We start from the raw sequence: 22,515 nt of genomic DNA on the forward strand, positions 1-22,515 counted from the left end.
CTTAATGGATTACAACCAAATTTGGTTTGAAGTATCATAAGGGACGGCAATCATAATCTATATAAATAAGACAGGTTCGACCCTTGGGGAAAGATTGGCGGGGCCCTCAAAAGGAAAACTTATGTGAAATATTGCTTTAAAACGCTACTCCTCCTTAATGCCTTAATTGATTACAACCGTATCTATTATGAAATATCATTGGGGAAGGGCAATCCTAATTGACATAAATGAGGCTGGTCCAACCAATGGGAACAAAGGGGCATGGCCCCAAAATGGGAAATTGGCTGAAATTTCGCATGAAGGTTCTGCTCCTTCTTTAAGCCAAAATTGATGAAAACCAAATTTGATCTGAAACATAACTGGTTGCGTATAGATCATTTATGGTAATTTATTATAATGATGCTTGATTGAGGGGTTTGTCCCTGCCCATGGGCCTCTTGTATTTCAAAACGCTGCTCCTCCTTAACCCTTGGGTGGATTACTTCCAAATTCGGTTTGAAGCATTATTAGGGGAGGGCAATCATACTTTGTATAAATGAGGCTGGTCTGACCCCTAGGGACAGAGGGGTGGGGCCCTAAATGGGGAACTTTGCAGAAATTTTGTTTTAAAATCCTACTCCTCCTTAACCCTTTGGTGGATTACTACCAAATATGGTATGAAATATCCTTGGGGAAGGGCGGTCATATCTTATATAAATGAGGCTAGTGTGACCCATCGGTCCCGAGGGGCGGGGCCCAAAATGGGGAACTTTGGTGAATTTTTGCTAAGAAAGCCTTCTCCTCCTTAACCATTGGATGGATTACAACCAAATTTAATGTGAAACATTGGAAGAGGGCAGTCATATCTTACATAAATGAGGCTGGCGTGGCCCCTGGGACAGAGGAGCGGAGCCCGAAAAGGGGAATTTTGCTGAACCTTTGCTTTAAAATCCTACTCCTCCTTACCCCTTTGGTGGATTTCATAGAAATTTTGTGTGAAACATCGTTGGGGATGCCGATCATATTTTATATCAATGAGGCTGGTCCGACCCCTAGGGACAGGTTGGGGGCCCAAAATGGGAACTTTGATGAAATTTTGCTTTAAAATTCTACTCCTCCTAAACCCCAAAGTGGATTATTACAAACTTTTGTATGAAATATCATTGGGGGAAAACAATCATATTTTTTATATATATAAATGAGGTTGGTCAGACCCCTGGGGCCGGAGGCGCGGGCCCCCAAACGGGAACTTTGGTGAATTTTCGCTATAAAATCCTACTCCTCCGTAACCCTTGGGTGGATCACAACCATATTTGTTGTGAAACGTCGTTGGGGAAGGGAAATTATATTTTATATAAATTAGGTTTGTGTGATCAATAGGGCTCGATTGGTGGGGCCCCAAAAGGGGAACTTTGCTTTGTTTTTGCTTTAAAACCTTATTCCTCCTAAACCATTCAGTGGATTACAACCAGACTTTGTGTGAAACATCATAATTGAATGGCAATCATAATTTGTATACATGAGGCTGGTGTAATCTCTGGAGACAGAGGAGTGAGGCCCCAAAAGAGGAACCTAGCTGAAATTTTGCGTGAAAATGTTACCCTACTTGATGCCTTAATGGACTACAACCAAATTTGGTTTGAAATATCATAAGGGACGGAAATCATAATTTATATAAACGAGTCAGTTGCAACCCCTGAGGAAAGAATAGCGGGGCCCCCAAAAGGAGAACTTGGTTTAAATATTGCTTTAAAACGCTACTCCTCCTTATTGCATTGATTGATTACAACCGTATTTAGTGTGAAACACCATTTGGGAAGGGCAATCCTAATTGATATAAATGAGCATGGTCCGATCCATGGGGACAAATGGGCGTGCCCCCAAAATTAGAACTTGGCTGAAATTTTGCTTTAAGATGCTATTCTTCTTTAAGCCAAAATTGATAAAAACCAAATTTGATCTGAAACGTAACTGTCTGCGAACAGACAATTTATTATAATGATGTTGGATTGAGGGGGGATGTCACTGCTGCAAGTGTTTGTCAGATGACCGTTTAGGCCCATGGGCCTCTTGTCTTAAATTGAGTTCTACCACAATACGCTGTATCAATCCATGGTATAAATGTGCCGACTTTTGGATATATATATGCTATATTCCACTTGTGGAATACAGCCTTCCGGTCTTTTGATTTGTTCAAGAATTCGAACTTTGAGCTGCAATTGTTATTGACGTCCTCAATAATCGAATGACGTCACATCACCGGTCCCGGCCGTCACCTTATACCTTATTTGCATACGCGAAATAAGACTTGATCACGTTTCCCTTTGAAACGGGTCACACAACCCGTGATTTTTGGATACAGAATTTATTTCACACTCGCAAGTTTTTTTTATTAAAGTTACAAAAGACAATCGCTAAAGCTTGTGTCTTTTGTAACTTAAAAAAAAAACTTACTTGAGTGAAATAAATCCCATATCCAACATGTGTAACCTCTATTTATTCAACTTAGGAGTTGTTTCATTAAAAACTGGTATACATTTTTCACGTCAACATAATGGATCTTTCAATCTTAAGTTTCTTCTTTCCTTCGTCTTTATAGCTTTGGATGGTTCCCATTAGCGTTGACAATTTTCAATTGTTAAATCTGGTGTTTTCCCATTAATTTTGTTTTTTATAAGAATATTCCCGCTAATTATGGTGTTTACACAAGAGTATCCCCGTTAATTCCGGTGTTTAAATAAGCGTATCCCCATTAATTCTGGTGTTTAAATAAGCGTATCCCTGCTAATTCTGGTGTTTAAATAAGACTATCCCCGTTAATTCTGGTGTTTAAATAAGCGTATCCCCGTTAATTCTGGTGTTTAAATAAGCGTATCCCCGTTAATTCTGGTGTTTAAATAAGCGTATCTCCGTTAATTCTGGTGTTTAAATAAGCGTATCCCCGTTAATTCTGGTGTTTAAATATGCGTATCCCCGTTAATTCTTGTGTTTAAATAAGCGTATCCCCATTAATTCTGGTGTTTAAATAAGCGTATCCCCGTTAATTCTGGTGTTTAAATAAGCGTATCCCCGTTAATTCTTTCTTGTGTCTAAATAAGCGCATTCCGTTAATTCTGGTGTTTAAATTAGGGTATCCCCGTTAATTCTGGTGTTTAAATAAGCGTATCCCTGTCAACTCTGATGATCATATATAGCTTACGTAAATATCCTTGTTGACTCGGTGTCGTTCTCTATGGATTATCTACTGAGATTCTCACATCCAGTCTCGGGTGTGGTATCACTCCGCGGAACTAAGGTTAATACATATATGATGTTTACTTCAGTGACGGTAATCGGGATGTCGCGAACTCATTCGTATCTGATATTGGCTTCGTGTTGTCGAAAAGGCCTTTCACGGAGTTTTCTTATTAGGGTTATCTTAAATCAGCATTATCTTTTTGAACATGTTTTCTGGTTGACTACTATGTAATCTGAACATAAAAGTGTGTTTGATCGGTAGTATAATTAGTGGGTAAGTCTGTGTTAGAAGGTTTTCTTTGTTTATCAGAACTGTAATCATTGTACGATTACTTGAAATAATTTCATTTAGTATAGCCTTTCATCTCATCGTTTTGATTATTGTGTATCCTATCACAAGTGATATCAATGACCTGTACAGGGGGAGTGATGCTGTACTTCGTACTCTGATAATCTATATTCCGGCCAAGTCTTTCATCTGAGCATTCTCATTTTTAAAATGATACCAGCTTTTCCACGACGCTGGACAAGATCAAGGTATTATTCAGTAGGGAGTGTTTAAGTGTAAGAAAATTAACTTTTTACGCAAGTTCAATCATAACTCGTGACATGACATCAATGTGGTATCATGTCGAATATACATTAAAGTAAAAAAAACTTTGATGAAAATATCAAAGGAAATGTTCCAATAGCGAATAGCATCCTCTTTGTTAATTTGTAATTAATATTTGAATGGGTGGAAGATTTTAAATAATGACACGGGATTCATAGAGTGTTACAGTGATAGACTGTCGTGATAGACTGTCGTATCACCAGTAAGTGTTACAGTGATAGACTGTCGTATCACCAGTAAGTGTTACAGTGATAGACTGTCGTATCACCAGTAAGTGTTACAGTGATAGACTGTCGTATCACCAGTAAGTGTTACAGTGATAGACTGTCGTATCACCAGTAAGTGTTATAGTGATAGACTGTCGTATCACCAGTAAGTATTACAGTGATAGACTGTCGTATCACCAGTAAGTGTTACAGTGAATCTGATAGACTGTCGTATCACCAGTAAGTGTTACAGTGATAGACTGTCGTATCACCAGTAAGTGTTACAGTGATAGACTGTCGTATCACCAGTAAGTGTTATAGTGATAGACTGTCGTATCACCAGTAAGTATTACAGTGATAGACTGTCGTATCACCAGTAAGTGTTACAGTGAATCTGATAGACTGTCGTATCACCAGTAAGTATTACAGTGATAGACTGTCGTATCACCAGTAAGTGTTACAGTGATAGACTGTCGTATCACCAGTAAGTGTTACAGTGATAGACTGTCGTATCACCAGTAAGTATTACAGCGATAGACTGTCGTATCACCAGTAAGTGTTACAGTGATAGACTGTCGTATCACCAGTAAGTGTTACAGTGATAGACTGTCGTATTACCAGTAAGTGTTACAGTGATAGACTGTCGTATCACCAGTAAGTATTACAGTGATAGACTGTCGTATCACCAGTAAGTGTTACAGTGATAGACTGTCGTATCACCAGTAAATGTTACAGCGATAGACTGTCGTATCACCAGTAAGTGTTACAGTGATAGACTGTCGTATCACCAGTAAGTGTTACAGTGATAGACTGTCGTATCACCAGTAAGTGTTACAGTGATAGACTGTCGTATCACCAGTAAGTGTTACAGTGATAGACTGTCGTATCACCAGTAAGTGTTACAGTGATAGACTGTCGTATTACCAGTAAGTGTTACAGTGATAGACTGTCGTATCACCAGTAAGTGTTACAGTGATAGACTGTCGTATCACCAGTAAGTGTTACAGTGATAGACTGTCGTATTACCAGTAAGTGTTACAGTGATAGACTGTCGTATCACCAGTAAGTGTTACAGTGATAGACTGTCGTATCACCAGTAAGTGTTACAGTGATAGACTGTCGTATCACCAGTAAGTGTTACAGTGATAGACTGTCGTGTCACCAGTAAGTATTACAGTGATAGACTGTCGTATCACCAGTAAGTGTTACAGTGATAGACTGTCGTATCACCAGTAAGTGTTACAGTGATAGACTGTCGTATCACCAGTAAGTGTTACAGTGATAGTCTGTCGTATCACGAGTAAGTGTTACAGTGATAGACTGTCGTATCACTAGTAAGTATTACAGTGATAGACTGTCGTATCACCAGTAAGTGTTACAGTGATAGACTGTCGTATCACCAGTAAGTGTTACAGTGATAGACTGTCGTATCACCAGTAAGTGTTACAGTGATAGACTGTCGTATCACCAGTAAGTGTTACAGTGATAGACTGTCGTATCACTAGTAAGTATTACAGTGATAGACTGTCGTATCACCAGTAAGTGTTACAGTGATAGACTGTCGTATCACCAGTAAGTGTTAGTGATAGACTGTCGTATCACCAGTAAGTGTAACAGTGATAGACTGTCGTGTCACGAGGAAGTGTTACAGTGATAGACTGTCGTTTCTACCACCTTTCACTGATTTGTCTCCCGTTTTGAGTGTACAAGATTTCTCTGTCTATTTTAGCGCGTGCAATCTGTCATACTCTAGGGTGTGACAGATTGCACGCGCTCACTTTCTTCACCGGAAGTACTACCGGAACTACTTTTTTTGTTTACATTACGTCGTCTGCTACGTCAACAAACAAATTGTGTACACAATAATACAAAAATCCCCAGTCTCTAAACAACTACAGACAACTGAACAGTTTCCAAAAACAAAAAAAATGTCTGCCATTCTTTCAAATACAAATGAATCCCCCAACTGTAGGCCTACAACTGAAACTGAGAGCACAAGTGCACCTACCTGTACCGATCGCGACAAAATTGTTCAACTGTCACAAGTAAAAAGATCGCACAACAGCATTTCCTTGTGCCCAACTCCGTCCGATGTCACAAGATCGGTGTTTTATGGATCCACAAACAGTGGGGGAACATTTAATATCCATTTCCACAGCCATAATGACAACACAAAGTCGATTTCAAAGCGACCTCGTGTGATTTACTCCGAGTCGGACAGTGATGAGTGAGTGACGTCACCCCACGTGAAATGGATGAATGTAAATGTGTGCATATTTCCCGCGGTTTTTTTGACATGTGTACTTGTTTACAAACAGACGATTGACTGTCGTATTACCAGTAAGTGTTACAGCGATAGACTGTCGTATCACCAGTAAGTGTTACAGTGATAGACTGTCGTATCACCAGTAAGTGTTACAGTGATAGACTGTCGTATCACCAGTAAGTGTTACAGTGATAGACTGTCGTGATAGACTGTCGTATCACCAGTAAGTGTTACAGTGATAGGCTGTCGTGATAGACTGTCGTATCACCAGTAAGTGTTACAGTGATAGACTGTCGTATCACCAGTAAGTGTTACAGTGATAGACTGTCGTATCACCAGTAAGTGTTACAGTGATAGACTGTCGTGATAGACTGTCGTATCACCAGTAAGTGTTACAGTGATAGGCTGTCGTGATAGACTGTCGTATCACCAGTAAGTGTTACAGTGATAGACTGTCGTATCACCAGTAAGTGTTACAGTGATAAACTGTCGTATCACCAGTAAGTGTTACAGTGATAGACTGTCGTGATTGACTGTCGTATCACCAGTAAGTGTTACAGTGATAGACTGTCGTATCACCAGTAAGTGTTACAGTGATAGACTGTCGTATCACCAGTAAGTGTTACAGTGATAGACTGTCGTATCACCAGTAAGTGTTACAGTGATAGACTGTCGTATCACCAGTAAGTGTTACAGCGATAGACTGTCGTATCACCAGTAAGTGTTACAGTGATAGACTGTCGTATCACCAGTAAGTGTTACAGTGATAGACTGTCGTATCACCAGTAAATGTTACAGTGATAGACTGTCGTATCACCAGTAAGTGTTACAGTGATAGACTGTCGTATCACCAGTAAGTGTTACAGTGATAGACTGTCGTATCACCAGTAAATGTTACAGTGATAGACTGTCGTATCACCAGTAAGTGTTACAGTGATAGACTGTCGTATCACTAGTAAGTGTTACAGTGATAGACTGTCGTATCACAAGTAAGTGTTACAGTGATAGACTGTCGTATCACCAGTAAGTGTTACAGTGATAGACTGTCGTGATAGACTGTCGTATTACCAGTAAGTGTTACAGTGATAGACTGTCGTATCACCAGTAAGTGTTATAGTGATAGACTGTCGTATCACCAGTAAATGTTACAGTGATAGACTGTCGTATCACCAGTAAGTGTTACAGTGATAGACTGTCGTGATAGACTGTCGTATCACCAGTAAGTGTTACAGTGATAGACTGTCGTATCACCAGTGTTACAGTGATAGACTGTCGTATCACCAGTGTTACAGTGATAGACTGTCGTATCACCAGTAAGTATTACAGTGATAGACTGTCGTGATAGACTGTCGTATCACCAGTAAGTGTTACAGTGATAGACTGTCGTATCACCAGTAAGTGTTACAGTGATAGACTGTCGTATCACCAGTAAGTGTTACAGTGATAGACTGTCGTATCACCAGTAAGTGTTACAGTGATAGACTGTCGTATCACCAGTGTTACAGTGATAGACTGTCGTATCACCAGTAAGTGTTACAGTGATAGACTGTCGTATCACCAGTAAGTGTTATAGTGATAGACTGTCGTATCACCAGTGTTACAGTGATAGACTGTCGTATCACCAGTAAGTGTTACAGTGATAGACTGTCGTATCACCAGTAAGTGTTATAGTGATAGACTGTCGTATCACCAGTAAGTATTACAGTGATAGACTGTCGTATCACCAGTGTTACAGTGATAGACTGTCGTATTACAAGTAAGTGTTACAGTGATAGACTGTCGTATCACAAGTAAGTGTTACAGTGATAGACTGTCGTATCACCAGTGTTACAGTGATAGACTGTCGTATCACAAGTAAGTGTTACAGTGATAGACTGTCGTATCACCAGTGTTACAGTGATAGACTGTCGTATCACCAGTAAGTATTACAGTGATAGACTGTCGTATCACCAGTAAGTGTTACAGTGATAGACTGTCGTATCACCAGTAAGTGTTACAGTGATAGACTGTCGTATCACCAGTAAGTGTTACAGTGATAGACTGTCGTGATAGACTGTCGTATCACCAGTAAGTGTTACAGTGATAGACTGTCGTATCACAAGTAAGTGTTACAGTGATAGACTGTCGTATCACCAGTGTTACAGTGATAGACTGTCGTATCACCAGTAAGTGTTACAGTGATAGACTGTCGTATCACAAGTAAGTATTACAGTGATAGACTGTCGTATCACCAGTAAGTGTTACAGTGATAGACTGTCGTATCACAAGTAAGTGTTACAGTGAGACTGTCGTATCACCAGTAAGTGTTACAGTGATAGACTGTCGTATCACCAGTAAGTGTTACAGTGATAGACTGTCGTATCACCAGTAAGTGTTACAGTGATAGACTGTCGTATCACCAGTAAGTGTTACAGTGATAGACTGTCGTATCACCAGTAAGTATTACAGCGATAGACTGTCGTATCACCAGTAAGTGTTACAGTGATAGACTGTCGTATCACCAGTAAGTGTTACAGTGATAGACTGTCGTATTACCAGTAAGTGTTACAGTGATAGACTGTCGTATCACCAGTGTTACAGTGATAGACTGTCGTATCACCAGTAAGTGTTACAGTGATAGACTGTCGTATCACCAGTAAGTATTACAGTGATAGACTGTCGTGATAGACTGTCGTATTACCAGTAAGTATTACAGTGATAGACTGTCGTATCACCAGTAATTTTTACAGCAATAGACTGTCGTGATAGACTGTCGTATCACCAGTAAGTATTACAGTGATAGACTGTCGTATCACCAGTAAGTGTTACAGTGATAGACTGTCGTATCACCAGTGTTACAGTGATAGACTGTCGTGATAGACTGTCGTATCATCAGTAAGTGTTACAGTGATAGACTGTCGTATCACCAGTAAGTGTTACAGTGATAGACTGTCGTATCACCAGTAAGTATTACAGTGATAGACTGTCGTATCACCAGTAAGTGTTACAGTGATAGACTGTCGTATCACCAGTAAGTGTTACAGTGATAGACTGTCGTGATAGACTGTCGTATTACCAGTAAGTGTTACAGTGATAGACTGTCGTGATAGACTGTCGTGATAGACTGTCGTATCACCAGTAAGTGTTACAGTGATAGACTGTCGTGATAGACTGTCGTATTACCAGTAAGTGTTACAGTGATAGACTGTCGTATCACCAGTAAGTGTTACAGTAATAGACTGTCGTATCACCAGTAAGTGTTACAGTGATAGACTGTCGTATCACCAGTAAGTGTTACAGTGATAGACTGTCGTATCACCAGTAAGTGTTACAGTGATAGACTGTCGTATTACCAGTAAGTGTTACAGTGATAGACTGTCGTATCACCAGTAAGTGTTACAGTGATAGACTGTCGTATCACCAGTAAGTGTTACAGTGATAGACTGTCGTATCACCAGTAAGTGTTACAGTGATAGACTGTCGTATTACCAGTAAGTGTTACAGTGATAGACTGTCGTATTACCAGTAAGTGTTACAGTGATAGACTGTCGTATCACCAGTAAGTGTTACAGTGATAGACTGTCGTGATAGACTGTCGTATCACCAGTAAGTGTTACAGTGATAGACTGTCGTATTACCAGTAAGTGTTACAGTGATAGACTGTCGTATCACCAGTAAATGTTACAGTGATAGACTGTCGTATCACCAGTAAGTGTTACAGTGATAGACTGTCGTGATAGACTGTCGTATCACCAGTAAGTGTTACAGTGATAGACTGTCGTATTACCAGTAAGTGTTACAGTGATAGACTGTCGTATTACCAGTAAGTGTTACAGTGATAGACTGTCGTATCACCAGTAAGTGTTACAGTGATAGACTGTCGTATCACCAGTAAGTGTTACAGTGATAGACTGTCGTATCACCAGTAAGTGTTACAGTGATAGACTGTCGTATCACCAGTAAGTATTACAGTGATAGACTGTCGTATCACCAGTAAGTGTTACAGTGATAGACTGTCGTATCACCAGTAAGTATTACAGTGATAGACTGTCGTATCACCAGTAAGTGTTACAGTGATAGACTGTCGTATTACCAGTAAGTGTTACAGTGATAGACTGTCGTGATAGACTGTCGTATCACCAGTAAGTGTTACAGTGATAGACTGTCGTATCACCAGTAAGTATTACAGTGATAGACTGTCGTATCACCAGTGTTACAGTGATAGACTGTCGTATCACCAGTAAGTGTTACAGTGATAGACTGTCGTATCACCAGTAAGTGTTACAGTGATAGACTGTCGTATCACCAGTAAGTGTTACAGTGATAGACTGTCGTGATAGACGGTCGTATCACCAGTAAGTGTTACAGTGATAAACTGTCGTATCACCAGTAAGTATTACAGTGATAGACTGTCGTATCACCAGTAAATGTTACAGTGATAGACTGTCGTATCACCAGTAAGTGTTACAGTGATAGACTGTCGTATCACCAGTAAGTGTTACAGTGATAGACTGTCGTATCACCAGTAAGTGTTACAGTGATAGACTGTCGTGATAGACTGTCGTATCACCAGTAAGTGTTACAGTGATAGACTGTCGTATCACCAGTAAGTGTTACAGTGAATCTGATAGACTGTCGTATCACCAGTAAGTGTTACAGTGAATCTGATAGACTGTCGTATCACCAGTAAGTATTACAGTGATAGACTGTCCTATCACCAGTAAGTATTACAGTGATAGACTGTCCTATCACCAGTAAGTGTTACAGTGATAGACTGTCGTATCACCAGTAAGTGTTATAGTGATAGACTGTCGTATCACCAGTAAGTATTACAGTGATAGACTGTCGTATCACCAGTAAGTGTTACAGTGATAGACTGTCGTATCACCAGTAAGTATTACAGTGATAGACTGTCGTATCACCAGTAAGTAGTACAGTGATAGGCCGTTGCGTTTGGACTAATATAATCTATCATGGGTCTGTTACGTGGACAGGGATATCTCAACCCGAATGTAAGAGTTTGGCCAGACAGCACGAGGCTTGCCGAGTGCTGGCCAGCCAAACTCTCACACGAGGGTTGAGATATCCTTGTTCGCGGAACAGACCCATGATTGATTATTTTTCTCACATAAATGTTCTTGCAACCAAACGTAAGTTTCTATGAAAGTTTGTCATCGCGCCGTTTTCAATGCTCCTTGGAATGTGCGTCAAAATTGATGCCGTTATCATTTACGACTTAGTTACTCAACGTAAAATGATGACGTTACGTTATTGTGAGCAGCGTCATATAGCGCGTGCCGGCTGTCTTTACCCACCCTGTGTAAGATCGATTGATCTTTTCCCTAGCAACCGCCGGATAACCATGTGAAGTATGGGAGAACAGGTGTTCTGTCATGGCAAGCGTCTGATGTTAACACATTAATGGCTATGTTTCATGCCTTGTTTACATGTAACCGGGTAGATTTAGTAGTAGACAGGTACCCATTCGCTAAGATGTATTGACATTCTCTGTACCTACTGAAGACACCTTACCTGAGCGTGATGATAATTAACTCATCATTATTAGATCGTCGATGACAACAGTAACTTAAAAAATGGGCCACCACAGAATCAAACACTAAGAGAAAATGGATATTTCAGGTCAATATTTCTAGGAGAGTAAACATTTGGTTTGCCTTGAAAATCTTGCTGATAAAGGGGAATTGTTGAAACGTACATACACGTTTTTTCAATTGAAAACCATTTGTAGCAGCCTGAGATACAATCGTTTAATGCATTAAATCTTGTCATGAAAAACTCTTCTTCCCGTCACGAGAGGTCGTAATTCCCCATTCCAGATAAACTCGGATAACATCGTGCCATCCAGGAGATGATGAATATGATTAGACATTCAGTGATGGACTAAATACGATATATTAGAAAATGTCATGATTGGACCTCCTTACACCGGAAGTGCTTATACCTAACTCTTCAATAAAATAATACCATTACCAATAGCTGTGTACATCCGATGGACATTTGATGTTTCTTTAATTCAGACAATTCCGTAATGAAAATTAGAGCCTATGTGTGTTTTGTTCATTTAGTAAATGTTCACTAGAGAATAGCCCCGGTCAACCGAGTGCAAACAGTGCACACAATATGTCCGCTACAATTATTCAAAGAGTATACCTAAACATCAAATGATAGTTTCGTTCTCGTTTTTATCTTCATGTAATTCAAATTACACAGTAGTTTTTGTACCTTCATAGCCACATCATGAACTTGTTCATTGACTTGGGACCAAACACGTATATGATGCCTGCCAGCTCGGCTTAGCTCAATAGTTGATAGGTACCAAAGTTATGTAAAGAGCGTTGTAAACATACTCTCTGACATTATTTCAATTAACCATCTTTATAATTGATTACATTTCAACGGAAGAAAGAAAAAAAAAATGTATGCGTCGGTATTTTAATGCATACCTTGTCACACCATGGTGTATTTAGCCTTTTCCCATACCAGTGTTCGACTGTTAGAGTATAATTACCTCCACTGCTTTCGTCATTGCTGCGAATCGTTATTCATGAACTTATTGAACTGGTAAACACGCTGTTCAAATCAGGCATAGTAAAATACGCCACGGTCACTACAATATAATACCTCACGGTCACTACAATATAATACCTCACGGTCACTACAATATAACACCTCACGGTCACTACAATATAACACCTCACGGTCACTACAATATAACACCTCACGGTCACTACCATATAACACCTCACGGTCACTACAATATAACACCTCACGGTCACTACAATATAATACCTCACGGTCACTACAATATAATACCTCACGGTCACTACAATATAACACCTCACGGTCACTACAATATAATACCCCACTGTCACTACAATATAACACCTCACGGTCACTACAATATAATACCTCACGGTCACTACAATATAATACCTCACGGTCACTACAATATAATACCTCACGGTCACTACAATATAACACCTCACGGTCACTACAATATAACACCTCACGGTCACTACAATATAATACCTCACGGTCACTACAGTATAATACCTCACGGTCACTACAATATAATACCTCACGGACACTACAATATAATACCTCACGGTCACTACAATATAATACCTCACGGTCACTACAATATAATACCTCACGGTCACTACAATATAACACCTCACGGTCACTACGATATAATACCTCACGGACACTACAATATAATACCTCACGGTCACTACAATATAATACCTCACGGTCACTACAGTATAATACCTCATGGTCACTACAATATAATACCTCACGGTCACTACAATATAATACATCACGGTCACTACAGTATAATACGTCATGGTCACTACAATATAATACTTCACGGTCACTACAATATAACACCTCACGGTCACTACAATATAATACCTCACGGTCACTACAGTATAATACCTCATGGTCACTACAATATAATACCTCACGGACACTACAATATAATACCTCACGGTCACTATAACATAACACCTCACGGTCACTACAATATAACACCTCACGGTCACTACAATATAATACCTCACGGTCACTACAATATAACATTTCACGTTCACTACAATATAATATCTCACGGACACTACAATATAATACCTCACGGTCACTACAATATAATACCTCACGGTCACTACAATATAACATTTCACGGTCACTACAATATAATACCTCACGGACACTACAATATAATACCTCACGGACACTACAATATAATACCTCCCGGTCACTACAATATAATACCTCACGGTCACTACAATATAATACCTCACGGACACTACAATATAATACCTCACGTTCACTACAATATAACACCTCACGGTCACTACAATATAATACCTCACGGTCACTACATAATAATACCTCACGGTCACTACAATATAATACCTCACGGTCACTACAATATAATACCTCACGGTCACTTCAATATAATACCTCACGGACACTACAATATAATACCTCACGTTCACTACAATATAATACCTCCCGGTCACTACAATATAATACCTCACGGTCACTACAATATAATACCTCACGGTCACTACAATATAACACCTCACGGTCACTACAATATAACACCTCACGGTCACTACAATATAATACCTCATGGTCACTACAATATAATACCTCACGGTCACTACAATATAATACCTCACGGTCACTACAATATAACACCTCACGGTCACTACAATATAACACCTCACGGTCACTACAATATAATACCTCACGGTCACTACAATATAATACCTCACGGACACTACAATATAATACCTCACGGTCACTACAATATAATACCTCACGGTCACTACAATATAATACCTCACGGTCACTACAATATAACATTTCACGGTCACTACAATATAATACCTCACGGTCACTTCAATATAATACCTCACGGACACTACAATATAATACCTCACGGACACTACAATATAATACCTCACGGTCACTACAGTATAATACCTCACGGACACTACAATATAATACCTCACGGTCACTACAATATAATACCTCACGGTCACTACAATATAATACCTCACGGTCACTTCAATATAATACCTCACGGTCACTACTATATACTATCTCACGGTGTTTACCACTCTATGACATTGTAAATATATAACCTTACCAACAGTAGTTGAGCATTACCATCTCATAAACTGCCAACCGGTCGCATCAATAATGTGCCAAGTGAAGCACACCGCAGTGGCGGAAAAATGACGAATACACATGTTCCTTTCGAAAAAAACCAGACAGAAGTTTATATTTTGTATCTTCACAAATCAATTTACATTACATATTTGTATTACATTGATACTCGTCTAGTTTTCTATTATCTTACGTGCTATTTTTACGCGGAACAACATGGTAGAACTATTAGCAGGCTCACAGCCGAGAATGGCGGGGAAACTTGAATTCAGTTAATGGTAGTAATTTGTTTTAATAGTAAGTGGTAAATATAAGTATTGAACTGGTTTCAGTTGGCAGTTTTTAACTGATAATGCCAACTAGACAGCGACTTCAGTTTTGCCTTTGTCCAGTTTGTCAGCCCATAATTGCCAACTGAAACAAACCTTAATTGATTCCACAATCTCCACCACCACTGCTATCTGAACAATTGTATCAAGACCAGAGCATTAAAATTATAATATAGAGGGCCTAGGTCAACCATGAAGTGAGCTTGACCTCATTAAAGACTTAGTTTAATATTGATATAGGCGTGCATATCCATGGTAACGATGCCACAACGTTTACTTAGAAATAGAAACCAAGGAGGTATATACTGATCAGGTCATTCACATATCCTATTGATTTTGTTGAATGTCTTCCATGGTTTATTTTCACGTCTAAGAGACGGACATGAAGCGATTATCTATTATCTTTGGTTTTACAAACTTAATGAAGAAAATACCAGCAGACATTGTTAGCATCCTATTTGTATATACCGACTCTTATAAAAGAACGACAAATATTGATTTACTTTGACAATTAATCTAAACTGTGTATCATTACAGATAATACCACGATCACGAAAGTCTGTACTGCCATTATATCACAATAAAAAGTTAATTCAATAGACAACCATATGCCACTCTCAACTTTATGCTAAATGATACACCTGAAAAGCAATTGTTAAATAAATTGCTTAATTAAAACCCCAGAAAACACGTGAACGCTATACGAAGACTTTTGTTAACGTAAACAATGAAAATAGGCATTCTATATCACACCGGGACGTATTGACATGTTAGTTGAGTTGGGAAACACTTCAATGTGTGAGATATACCTGTAGTTGATTCCATTAAGAAATTACCTGTCAATTTTTACCCCACTTCTATGTTGTCAATATTTGTACTGAAAAACCTTGACAATGTGAGTTCACACTGACTTGTGTACAGATAGGAATAATAGCTGGAAGCTTGCCTGACAATAACACTAATTTGTTGTTTCCAGACTCAATATGATATAGTGATTTTTCTCAGTGATAATAATTATTGTTAACAAAATAAAGAAACAAATGCTTATTGATTGTCCATTAGCCAGTTAATACAACTGAACACGTGTTTTAATTCTCAAGTTTTCAAAATGCATCGCTAACAAGAACGATGAAACTGTTGAGTGATCTTTTTTGGGGTAATCCACTGTTAATCAAAATATCTATTTTCTAATATTTATATATCGAAATGTATTTACATTGTATTAACAGTGTCTGCCATCGGGGTCTAACTCGGTGTATTTTCTTAACAACTGGTAGACCATATGTCCCCCTGACACACCGTATATCTAACACGTGGTAGACCATATGTACCCCTGAGACACCGTATATCTAACACGTGGTAGACCACATCTCCCCCTTAGACACCATATTTTTATCTAACACGTGGTAGACCATATGTCCCCATGAGACACCATATACCTAACACGTGGTAGACCATATGTCCCCCTGAGACACCATATATCTAACACGTGGTAGACCATATGTCCCCCTGAGACACCATATATCTAACACGTGGTAGATCATATGTCCCATGAGACACCATATACCTAACACGTGTTAAACCATATGTCCCCCTGAGACACCATATATCTAACACGTGGCAAACCCTATTTCCCCAGAGACACAATACACCTATTATTACTAGGTTTGGTTAGGTACAGGTATTATTGCTACAGCCATGTCGATGCCGACATTACCAGATTCTATATTGTTTCGTCTTTAATTGATCTTAGAGTGTTTTCGTTACTAATTTGGTCTCTATTGATCAAAGTGTATTGGAATAGTTACCGTAGTTCCCTGTTCTTTGCCCTGGGGCTTTCTACTACGTTATTGAGAACAAGTTATTATCATCAGGAAGTCACTCACCGTATATGTATTGTCTTAACAAATGAGCAGTGTTAATGAACTTATATATTTCATCAATAGAAATTGTGCATGTTTCTGATTTGTGAACGAAGGAATGTCCCTTTAACATCTGATAAACACCTCGTAATGTAATAATGAATAAATACATTAACAACTGATAAACACCTCGTAATGTAATAATAAATAAATGAATTAAAAAACTGATAAACACCTCGTAATGTAATAATGAATAAATACATTAATAACTGATGGACAACTCGTAATGTAATAATGAATAAATACATTAACAACTGATAAACACCTCGTTATGTAATAATGAATAAATACATTAACAACTGATAAACACCTCGTAATGTAATAATGAATAAATACATTAACAGCTGATAGACACCTCGTGATGTAATAATGAATAAATACATTAACAACTGATAAACACCTCGTGATGTAATAATGAATAAATACATTAACAACTGATAAACACCTCGTTATGTTATAATGAATAATTACATCAACAACTGATAAACACCTCGTAATGTAATAATGAGTAAATACATTAACAACTGATAAACACCTCGTTATGTAATAATGAATAAATACATTAACAACTGATAAACACCTCGTAATGTAATAATGAATAAATACATTAACAACCGATAAACACCTCGTAATGTAATAATGGATAAATACATTAACAACTGATAAACACCTCGTAATGTAATAATGAATAAATACATTAACAACTGATAAACACCTCGTAATGTAATAATGAATAAATACATTAACAACTGATAAACACCTCGTAATGTAATAATGAATAAATACATTAACAACTGATAAACACCTCGTAATGTAATAATGAATAAATACATTAACAACCGATAAACACCTCGTAATGTAATAATGGATAAATACATTAACATCTGATAAACACCTCGTGATGTAATAATGAATAAATACATTAACAACTGATAAACACCTCGTTATGTTATAATGAATAAATGCATTAACAACTGATAAACACCTCGTAATGTAATAATGAATAAATACATTAACAACTGATAAACACCTCGTAATGTAATAATGGATAAATACATTAACAACTGATAAACACCTCGTTATGTTATAATGAATAAATACATTAACAGCTGATAAACACCTCGTTATGTTATAATGAATAAATACATTAACAACCGATAAACACCTCGTGATGTAATAATGAATAAATACATTAACAGCTGATAAACACCTCGTTATGTTATAATGAATAAATACATTAACAGCTGATAAACACCTCGTAATGAAATAATGAATTAATACATTAACAACCGATAGACACCTCGTAATGTTATAATGGATAAATACATTAACAGCTGATAAACACCTCGTTATGTTATAATGAATAAATACATTAACAACCGATAAACACCTCGTGATGTAATAATGAATAAATACATTAACAGCTGATAAACACCTCGTGATGTTATAATGAATAAATACATTAACAGCTGATAAACACCTCGTGATGTTATAATGAATAAATACATTAACAGCTGATAAACACCTCGTAATGTAATAATGAATAAATACATTAACAACTGATAAACACCTCGTAATGTAATAATGAATAAATACATTAACAACTGATAAACACCTCGTAATGTAATAATGAATAAATACATTAACAACTGATAAACACCTCGTAATGTAATAATGAATAAATACATTAACAACTGATAAACACCTCGTAATGTAATAATGAATAAATACATTAACAACCGATAAACACCTCGTAATGTAATAATGGATAAATACATTAACATCTGATAAACACCTCGTGATGTAATAATGAATAAATACATTAACAACTGATAAACACCTCGTTATGTTATAATGAATAAATGCATTAACAACTGATAAACACCTCGTAATGTAATAATGAATAAATACATTAACAACTGATAAACACCTCGTAATGTAATAATGGATAAATACATTAACAACTGATAAACACCTCGTTATGTTATAATGAATAAATACATTAACAACCGATAAACACCTCGTGATGTAATAATGAATAAATACATTAACAGCTGATAAACACCTCGTGATGTTATAATGAATAAATACATTAACAGCTGATAAACACCTCGTTATGTAATAATAAATAAATACATTAACAGCTGATAAACACCTCGTAATGAAATAATGAATTAATACATTAACAACCGATAGACACCTCGTAATGTTATAATGGATAAATACATTAACAACAGATAGACACCACGTGATGTAATAATGAATAGATACATTAACAGCTGATAAACACCTCGTGATGTAGTAATAAATAAATAAATTCATAAACAGACGACCGACAAAAACAGGTTATATATATGGCTGAAAGTATTCATGATAGTATTATATGGTTAAAAATCGAAGGATGCTTTTGTTAAAGCCAATTTCTTTCCTCAAGAAAATAGTGTTTTCTATGATAGAGAGGATGCAGAAGAAATAGACATGTTTAAAAAATTACAAGATCCGATTAGTAAATATATGTAAAATGGGGAAATATATATAACAGGAAACCTTAATGCTAGAACTGGTACCAGACCTGATATGATAGCGATAATCTGGAGGATGGTATTGATCTATTGACATATAACATAGCATGTAAACCCTTTTGGAAGACAGTTGTTATCACCCTGTAAAGCTACTGGTGTTAGAATTATGAATCGACGTCACTCAGGGTGATTCCAACGGAAGCGTTACATTTTACAGTTCAAATGGTACCAGTCTTAGACCACTGATCATCTCATGTTGAAAGTAAAAAATCTTCACATTTCAATACGAGTACCAATGTCTGATCACTCGCCTATAACATATAACTCGGGACTTGTTTTTAATTAAGATGGAGATATACCTGGTAGTCATGATGTAAAATAGAGATATGATAATGCACAATTTCTTCGTGAGAATCTTAGTCAAAACACTGATATTTTTACTGGAAAGATATACCTCTGTTAAGTAAGTCGGATGATGACTTGTGTATTAGTAATTGTGTACTTTTAAAATTTCTTTACCAATGTGCGATACATACAAATCATCGCAAATTAACCAGTCACGTGAAAGAACAAATGAGCCTAAACCTTGGTTTAACCTTCCTTGCAAGTGGAAATGTAAATAATATAAACCCGCCTTACACGTATTTAATGATTGTGAATCTATCAGAAACGGTAGACCTTCAGTGAAGAAAAGGTACAAAAATAAGAGACAGATATGATGGAATATCTTAAAAGAACTAATCCGAAACACTTTGACAAATTCAGTGATTTGCAGAAAGAAAACGTAAGTTATCAAACAAAATGCTTATGGATAATTAATTCAATCATTTTGTTAAAGGTTACTTGGTGTGAGGAAGAACACATGTAATGATTTAGTTTATTGTGAGCTAGGAGGATTGCTATTATATGTTTGTAAGAAACTTAGAATTATTGAGTTCTGGTTAAAAATATGAGCATCGCATAATTGCATATTACGAAAAACGAATATCATTCAATGACAGACATCCAAACTGAACTCTACATACTAGGATTAAGGGGCCACGGTGGCCGAGTGGTTAAGGTGTCCCGACACTTTATCACTAGCCCCCCACCTCTGGGTTGCGAGTTCGAAACCTACGTCGGGCAGTTGCCAGGTGCTGACTGTAGGCCGGTGGTTCTTCTCCGGGTACTCCGGCTTTCCTCCACCTCCAAAACCTGGCACGTCCTTAAATGACCCTGGCTGTTAATAGGACGTTAAACAAAAACAAACAAACAAACTAGGATTAAGGAACCTCACTGTGTTGATAGTAGAAAATATACATAATTATTGAACAAAGATTACCTGATGTATACCAGCAGGAATTATTATGCAGTTTTCAAAAAAGTTCAAAAGAGTTTCTTTATCGACACCTTCTTGATATTTTTTTCTTCTAAAATATCATTCAAGAAAGCTAATTAATAACTCATACCAAAAGTGGATTGCGCGCTTTAGGCTAAGTTCACCTACTTTAAATATTGATCAACGTTATTTCAGAAACCTACAAAGAGCTTAACTATTGTGTAAAATGTGTAAATGACATCAAAGTTCATTATCATTATTAATCTTTATTTCCCGTCGTGGAAATTAACTGGTTCAACTTTTGAATACTCAAAAAAGTTAAATAAGCTGGGGATTTTTTTACCCCAGACGTGGTACTACAATGGACATGATATTTTACAATGTATCATGCACAACAAATTATGAAAACAATACCCCAGACATGATATTACAATGGACATGATATTTTACAATGTATCATGAACAACACATAACATTACTCCGGACTTCATTCCCACAGATATTGCACTATTTGAACCATCCAGACCATACATTGGCAGTCAGATGGTCGATATCAGTGACTGCCGCTGACACTGGGTGAGCTCGGCGGAGTTCTCACCATCAATACCTGTAGTTACAGGTATGAGTTCAGTAAGACATGACAAGCCCTGATAGAACCACAAGAGGTTGACTTCTGCAGCCGGATGCTACCCACGTGGACACCAATAGTGTGTGAGCTATCACTCCTACTGTGGATGGCATGTACCGGTATTTCCTCACTTCGAATAGGTAAGAAACATCGACTACAGAGATAAACAGCTAAAAGAAATGTTGTTTTAACTTTATTGGTGTGCATTGCTTTGTTTTGTAACATGTAATGATTATGCTGGTTGAAACTAGAGTAATGACCATATCGTTGTGTTTACACTACAGTATTTGTTTCCCAGTGTGTAGACACTATGGTATTTGTTTCCCAGTGTGTAGACACTATGGTATTATTTCCAAGTGTGTAGACACTACAGTATTTGTTTCCCAGTGTGTAGACACTGCGGTATTTGTTTCCCAGTGTGTAGACACTATGGTATTTGTGTAACAATGTGTAGACACTATGGTATTATTTCCAAGTGTGTAGACACTATGGTATTTGTTTCCCAGTGTGTAGACACTATGATATTTGTTTCTCAGTGTGTAGACACTATGGTATTGTCTCACAGTGTGTAGACACTATGGTATTTGTTTCCCAGTGTGTAGACAATATGGTATTGGTTTTCCAGTGTGTAGACACTATGGTATTATTTCCAAGTGTGTAGACACTATGGTATTTGTTTCCCATGTGTAGACACTATGGTATGGTTTCGCAGTGTGTAGACACTATGGTATTTGTTTCGCAGTGTGTAGACACTATGGTATTTGTTTCCCAGTGTGTAGACACTATGGTATTATTTCCAAGTGTGTAGACACTATG

The 22,515-nt window shown here is 37.5% G+C and overlaps 1 protein-coding gene across 1 annotated transcript in view; it reads left to right on the forward strand.

The window, feature by feature from the left end:
• Positions 1-22,515, forward strand: part of LOC117329091 — a 52,998-nt gene that overhangs the window by 21,863 nt on the left and 8,620 nt on the right. The window contains exon 2 of the mRNA XM_033886854.1: positions 21,571-21,839. Coding sequence (XP_033742745.1) covers positions 21,755-21,839 — 85 coding nt within the window. The 5' untranslated portion in view covers positions 21,571-21,754. The remainder of the gene's footprint in view (positions 1-21,570; positions 21,840-22,515) is intronic.

Source organism: Pecten maximus, chromosome 1 (genome assembly GCF_902652985.1).
Source record: "Pecten maximus chromosome 1, xPecMax1.1, whole genome shotgun sequence".
NCBI lineage: Eukaryota > Metazoa > Mollusca > Bivalvia > Pectinida > Pectinidae > Pecten > Pecten maximus.